The sequence below is a fragment of the Montipora capricornis genome, chromosome 14, assembly GCF_036669925.1.
Source record: "Montipora capricornis isolate CH-2021 chromosome 14, ASM3666992v2, whole genome shotgun sequence".
Taxonomy (NCBI): Eukaryota; Metazoa; Cnidaria; class Anthozoa; order Scleractinia; family Acroporidae; genus Montipora; species Montipora capricornis.
Window position 1 is genome coordinate 34,887,990 of NC_090896.1, and position 7,796 is coordinate 34,895,785.

Genomic DNA, 7,796 nt, shown 5'->3' on the forward strand with positions numbered 1-7,796 from the left:
CCAGGAACAGATTCAACCAGTGGCCAGGACGTGTCTTGAACCCGGGATCCCCAGAACTCAAGGCAAGTGCCCAAACCACTGGGCCACACTGCATTGGTTTTACGGAGTTTCAAGCAACGACACTTAAATACATTCCATACATTCATTCCATTATTTATACACCTACATATCAATCGTCGTAAATGTATTAAAAGATTCATAAATACACCGAGTTGGTCAAGGAAACTGACCTCTATAAATCGTGTCCGGCGACGTCGGTTACTGTATTGAATTATTGTTTATATTGTAAATACAATTTAATATATTTATATATTCATAGATAATATAAATTGGTTCTTACTACCTTCAAATACGGAACAAAATTTGTGTAGGCCTTTGCTTTTCAACCAATCAACCAGGAATGCGGAATCTTTACCTTTGAATGCATCTAAGTTTGTCTCCGCCATTCGCCCTTGTGACGCGGCGGCCATATTTTACCACGCTAAGCTTCACAGTGGAAACCATGGGGGTGAGGCTTGGCGTGGTAAAACAAAAGTTTTTTTGGTCTCCCGGGACAATATATGGCCGAATGATTTATCAACCCACGTGGAAAGGTAACATGAAATCGAGGCTAGTGACCAAATTCCCTACCCTCTATGAGTGATTATCAAATGCCCCGCCCCGGGAAGACTAAGATGATCAAATTCCCTCCCCCCGGGCAGGAAAAGGAGTCAAATTCCCGGTGGGGGGGGGGGGGGGAGGGGGAGGGGATGTTTAAGCTTCAATTTGACTGGTACAAAAGTATCTATCTAAAAAATCTATCTTAATAATCACAATGCAATTTCAATAGAGTAAAAATTTACATCGAGTTAAGAATATTGATGTATCAAAGTTATTAGGCAAAAGTTTACAACTCAAGTTAAAACAACAAGTTAAAAATCAAAATCGACTCATTAGAAGATGATTTTTCAACTTGCGTTTAAATATGTTCATCGAGGAGCTCAATTTTATATCACTTGGCAAGTTGTTCCAAATGGTTACTGCGCGGTATAAAAAGCTTCGCTGGCCTGTAGCGGTTTTATCGCGCGGTATGTCCAGTTTGTTTGCGTTGCGAGTCGAGCGGCCGCTAATCGTGTCCCTCTTGATGAATCTGGAACTAAGGTTGGTCGGTGCCATACCGTTCATGCACTTAAATGTCATTAAGGCATCACGATAAAATAAATGGTCTTAAACTGGCATCCAACGGAGCTGTTTAAGGATCGGTGTGATATGGTCGAATTTCCTTGATCTGGTCACTATGCGGGCGCCAAACCCAGTCGGAATCTGCGTTTCATTTCACCGTATTTTTTTTTTCCGTGTCATGAAAAGTCTTGCCTGTCACTCCCCTGCTTAGTGGTGTCTTTGTGCATAGAGTCTCCTGTGCGTATTTTGTTAGGTTTGAGGGGGCTGGGGTAATGCGTAGATTTCTCTGGTGCACACAGGAGAACATTTAATTAACCTGCAAATTATGGCGTCGAAAGTCATTGTAACGCGAATGGCGTTTTTGTGGATATTTAAACAAAATATACCCTCATGTAGCTCAAGAATGGAACGTCAATGGATGAACAACACAGGCAGTGAAAAATAATTATCTGGAATCTTCAAAGCGACGAGTAATGGTCTTCGACAACAATTTCATTTTTCGCCGTTGGATATCAAGTGAGCTTTGTTTCTAATATTTTACTAACTTGGTATTGTATACAACACTGAAATCAAATGGCAATTTTTTTATGGATTTAACAAACATTGAAGGAATCGAACGCCTTGAATGCATCACAGTGTTTACTGAAGTCGCATCTAAGTTGTCTGGCAATTTGCATTTATTTTGTACTCAACTCTGCAAAGGTAAAAAAAAAATGGAAATGTGACAGTGAAGAATCATTTGAATTGTTTGCACGCACGCAATCGAAATAGGAAGGGTTCACGAAAATAAACAGGTCTGCTGGAAGCAGAATGAGCGCCAAAATCAGCAAAAAATTGTGACGCTGATGAATATAAAATAAAGTAGCTGCTATTTCCAAAACGATGGAATTACCTGGTGATAAATAACCTCGTCTTGGCGAGTAAAGTGTTGATTTTGCAGAAACACTGATCAACTTCAAGAGTTGGGCGATTGTGATCTTTGTGTTGAATTCGCACATTTCTTGTCAAACTTTGTAACACTTGAAAGAAAAAGAAAATTAACAAAAACAAAAACCCGGTATCTTGCCATCATTTGACACAGATGCTTCACTGTTTCGCGAGTAAACACGCCGTGGTCACTTGATCACGGCGCCCGCTGAATTCGATGTCACTTTCAATTTTACGATTTACTTGTGCAGCCAAAAGTACAATAACAAAATTCAACTCAGCAAAAATCTCCCAAAATGTTTGTCGCTGATGGTAACTTCTTATATTCGTGGTTCAAAATTAATGTTGTTTTCATGTCGTAAATTTTGTTGTTGATGGCAAAATATTTTATTCTCGATCGACGGTCCTGAAAACTTCCTTCTACTCTTCCTAAAAACTGCGCATCAATAATTATTTACTTTTGCATCAGTATTCGTTTTGCATAAAGCAAGCTAACAAAATCTGTACCTTAATTAGTTCGCATTTTTGAGCGTTAAAATAGAATTTTCGGTCCTATGCTTCTGTTACAAAGTGGTATATTTTTTAGGTCAGCTATCCAGATACTAACCGCGCAGGACAGGGGTTAACGTCAGTGAACTTTTTTATTACAAAGCTGTCGGACGCTCGGAGTGCACGCTTAAACTTGTAGTGTAATGAAGTTGTGAGGGAACTTGAAAATGATCAGCATATCAGCCTAGAAGCCAATGTTTTTCGATTCCCTTCTATTTTCTTCAATCTTTCAGGGTTTAGTACTTTGCATGTAACCACATGTCTTCTCAGGGGGCTATTTACCTAAGACTTCTACCCTGGCACTACAATGATTTACAATACCAAAAGAACACGTGTACTATGAGAGCTACATATTACGCAAAGACAACTTGGAAGACAGTTGACAATATGGAATAAGGCGCTGTGTTACTGCACTACCACACGTATGCAATGCGTGCCTATTTTTTCTAAAAATGACAGGAATTTTTTCTTTGTGACAAATGATTAATACGCCAGTAGCCAGGTTTCAGAGGATTTTAACCTCAGAAAAAGATCTGTTTCGTCGTATGAACGTGTGAGCCAAAGGGGCTCTGCTGGCACGACTCCTGGGTGACCCCTTAAATGGACTTAATGACCACCGACTTGAAAAAACTGCCTGGAACGCTGCTGTTCAATTTCATCTACCTCAGTCCCTTCTGTTTTTGAGTGGCACGTACCATAGGCAACCCAGTGTACGCTCATGGAGCATCTAGTTGACGTTAGTAGCGGAAGTGTTTGACCATACTCTTGAATATTTTACTGAAAACTAAACCCTTAATTATGGTTATAAGCAAGTCTTTGACGAATGCGTGCTTGGAGCGATTTATTTGGGTCAGGCTTGACATACAGGATGACACGGTGTTAATAGTAGGATCACTGAAACTAAGCTGATTGTCAAAAAATCACCCCTAGGTCCCTAGCACAACGGGTAGGGACCAGATCTTTAACAAGCAAGGACAGGTTAAAATTTGGGATTTTTGGCGATCATTTGACGACTACCGAACAGTATTAGTTTGGTTTTTGATGCGTTAAGGAGGAGCCGATTATCAACGAACCAGTTCCTGATCTTAGTAAGGTCTTTGTTCATATCTGCCACAGTAGATGCGCGCTGTTGAACGGGAAAGGTTATATAAAGTTTGTTGTCATCAACATATGTCTTGGATTTGCAGCACTGAGGGACAGAGGGCAAGTGGTTGCCTTTCGCTTTGTGCCGGCTACGTGTGATTACTTCGAGTTTTGATTGGTTTACTGGATTGTCTCCGTCCTTTTTGATTGACCAAAGTAAGTACTTTGGTTTTGGTTTTACGACACACAATTGAAACTCGCTCTATCACCACTGATTTCTTGAGTCAACCCTTTCCTGAGTAAATTTATTTTTAGGTCCAGGTTTTTCCCGCGAAAAGAATGGTATTTCTCACGAGGCTTAGATAGCTCAGTTTTGATTGGCTTATAACTACAACGATGAATGTGCTAAATCTCTCAAGGGAGGCGTTTTATAAATAAATCTACTCTGGAAAGGGTTGATTCCTAGGCCAAGTATGGGAGATGGATATTCCCCTTGATGAGCTTATGGCCCAACTTGTTTACGTTGCATTGTGCAAGATCCGCTGACATTGCATCCCATAATTTTGATAGGTACCAGGAGCCCATGAGAAGGAACGAGCAACTCCCATATACTGTATTCCTATCACGGCGTTTTCACAGACCGATTTATTTTTAGATTGAATTTCCCGCAAATGAGACTCCCGCAGGAGCCCGATGACCAATCACAACAAAGTAACTTGACGTCATAGCGTCACTTAACCAGAACTGTCTTTGGTTTTTGCGGAAAAGGTAGTCTAAAAACAGATGGGTCTGTAAAAATGCCGTGTAAAAATGCCGTGACTAAGTGGGTATTTACATGACACCGGGACGAACTCAGACCAGCAAGAGTTCGTATCGGCCTCCACATACTTCTTTTTATGCATTTACATTAGACCGGCCTGACTATGAACTCAGACCGGTGGCCTAGCGAATTTGGACCCCCCGGTACAAATTCGCTAGCGGATTTAGTCCTTCTTCGCGGATTTGGATCCCCCATTACAGCTTATTGACCTGTTTATCGAGGTAGAGTTAGATTATGTGGATTAGGAAAACTGAACCGATACCATAAAGCATAAATCTTTGAGAAAAAACCCACACCAGTTAATTTTTCAGTTAAGGTTGTTTAAAGCATTTGCGGCGGCATTTTGTAAACCAGGCACCAAGCATCTCTTCCCGATTTCAAGTAAACGCCTGCAAAAATTTCATACCGGTACAAGTTCATACCTGTCTGAGTTCGTCTCGGTGTTATGTAAATACCGTCTTAGTATGGGACCTGTTCGCTCCTTGCTCCTGTGGGTCGTGAAAGATCCATAAGAAATCAATGAAGTCGCCAAAGTTTAAAACAGTGTAACCAAAAATAGTTATTGTTCCATAAAATAAAGTCAACTTGTTGGCTTACAACTGTCACGCATTATGTCTGTCACATGCTCCTCCCTAAGAACTTGGGCTATCTTGGAAGAATGGAAAATACCTGCGAAAAAATTAATACTGAATGGTGAATCATTAACCAATCCAACTGAAATGTCGAATGAATTTAATAATCACTTTCCACCATTGGTTCTAAACTTGCGAATGAAATTCCTTTGAGCAGGAGCTCATCAAGGGTGGGGACCCTCTATCTACCATACTTGGCCTGGGAGTCAACCCTTTCCCGAGTAGATTTATTTATAGAACGCCTCCCTTGGGAGATTAAGCGCGGCCCACTGTTGTAGAAGCCAATCAAAACAGAGGTATCTCAGCGTAAAGGAGAAATATTTGGGAGCTTAAGCACCCGTGTTTTTGAGACGCGGACGGCAACCGGAAGAGAACATTTCTCGTGCGAGGACAGTGGTGTCTCCCAGAATTTTAAACCAATCATCTCTAAGGGGGAAAGGAAACTTGGCAATGTAAGTGTGGTTGTGTGAAGACAACTTAAAAGGGAAAACAGCTCACTTCCGGTTGCCGTCCGCGTCTCAAAAACGCGCGTGCTTATGCTCCCTACTTGGGAAAGGGTACCCTGCCAGCAGAGCTTTTCTTAACTAGACGAGAAAGAAAGGATTCTCCAGAAATCGTGTTAAGTCTTTATTGAGTATGGGCAAACCGTTGCTTGGAGACAATTCCAAACCCAGGCCAGGTCTTGATCGCACTCCAAGACGCCATGTTGATTTTTGTACTGAAGGCTCGATTTTGACCTTCGCCTTGTCAAAAATATGATGGGCGCGTTGCCATGCCTAAACCGGTTTGACCGGAGTGACTAGCGCAGAAATTTGGGCCGGGATACCTTACAAGACTTGACACGTTTTCTGCAGACTCTTTCCAGTCTTTCTCGCCCTATGGTGTAGAGACTCTGCTCCACAGGGTGGGGAAAGGGTTGCCTCAAGGAATTAGTGGAGATAAAGGATCCCCTTGATGCGCCCCTTCTTTGAAAGATAATAACAGCCATTAATTTAAAGTCTTCCTTAATGCTGATATAACGAGATTAAATTACTTCTTCCTAATCGTTGTTAAAGTTCTTGCTCACTAAAATGAATTGGATAAATACTGAAATAGAAGGCGACCGGCCTATATATAAAGATATCTGAAAGAATTCTCATAAAATTGAAATGAAATGAAAATTTAAATGTGCGCTTAAAATTTGCAAGGTGAGCGAACGCGGTAGTTACCCGCACGCAACATCTCCACTCACGCGTTACCACATTTCACGTTCCTCTGAATGACGTGTCGTGACAAATGCAAACTTATCACAGATTGATTTCCGCTAAACATAACAAACACCCTTCGCTTGACAACGGAAAATGAAAACCATCATGTCACATCAAAGTTGACTTTTCAAGTCTTTTGCACGTTTTTTCTCGTCTTAGTTCACCGAGGGAACTCACTCCACGTCAGTTAAAATGCCGGAATTGGTGCGAAACCGGTGAGTAAATTCCTTCGCTGTTCATTATATAAAATTGCGTTAAAGTATTGTTGTTCGCTCGACCAGTCGAGTCGAAGCCAGCATCAGGGCACTTTACGCGTTAAGATCTCCAAAATGAGAAATGTCGTTTCGTGTGTGTCCATTGAGTGAATTATTTCCAAGAAAGTGAAATTTACAATGCAATGCAAAGGAGAATGCGGTCGAGAGACTCGACAGTGTTCAATTACAATGGTTACTTGATAAATTCAAGTGAACGTCAAATAAGGCATTCTACGATTACAATGCTTAAATCACTCGCTTATTGTGTTTCGTATATTAACGTCGTTTTAAGCGAATAGACTTTCGAGGCAGCATTAAATGTATTTAGGTTTTATTTCGTTCGAACTTCATAACACCGTTAACCAGCCGTGATCAGGCTCATTTAAAGCATCGCTCGCCCGTCGCTTGTCAACCACACAGTGACAGTATGTAAAATAGAGCCTGATCGCAGATTATGACGCTGTAGATGTGCCGAGGTTACAGACAGACTGTAATCCCTTCTGTAAGGCTCGAAAGGTGACATTAAGTTGTGCTTACAGCAGTGACAGTTTACGCCATTCGAATTTTTAAATAAGTTGCCTCCAACAAGGGGGTATTTACATGAAACGGGACGAACTCAAACCGGCCGGTACCAAAGATAGGTCACAGGTCACAAGTCACTGTTTACCACTACATAAAGAATCCTAAACTTTCATTTAAGCTAACCTTGGGCCTGGCCTAAGAAAAATATTTTTGTCCTAATGTTAGCATTTGTTAACGTTCAGGGTTGTTTCTGTTTCGGTAAAACAATGACGTGTGGTTTGTGACCTGTGACCCGTCTTTTGTACCAGCCAACTCAGACCGGTGTGAACTTTTACGGCTATGAAATGTTTACTGCTGTTTACATGAAACCGGAACGAAATGCTTAGTGCCAGGCTTCGGGACGAAATGATGACTTTTGCCTAACTAGTAATAGTTTTCACTTTATCTTCCCCCGCCTAAGATAGTATGAAAGGCAGTTGAGAAACGTTCCGATTTGCGTCTGACAAATCGTCGCCCTTGTTTCTGATTTTTGTCCGGACAAATTCAATTTCTGAGCCAGGCAACTCGATTTGCATCAGATCTGCTTAAATGTTTGATTTTT

The 7,796-nt window shown here is 41.3% G+C and overlaps 1 protein-coding gene across 2 annotated transcripts in view; it reads left to right on the plus strand.

Moving 5' to 3' along the window:
• The first annotated feature begins 6,452 nt into the window (after positions 1 to 6,452).
• Positions 6,453 to 7,796, plus strand: part of LOC138032502 (uncharacterized) — a 16,924-nt gene continuing 15,580 nt past the window's right edge. The window contains exon 1 of one of the 2 annotated variants that reach the window (XM_068880205.1): positions 6,453 to 6,634. In XM_068880205.1, the coding sequence (XP_068736306.1) occupies positions 6,612 to 6,634 (23 nt within the window). In that variant the 5' untranslated portion in view covers positions 6,453 to 6,611. The remainder of the gene's footprint in view (positions 6,635 to 7,796) is intronic. The other variant, XM_068880204.1, reaches the window with a different exon arrangement.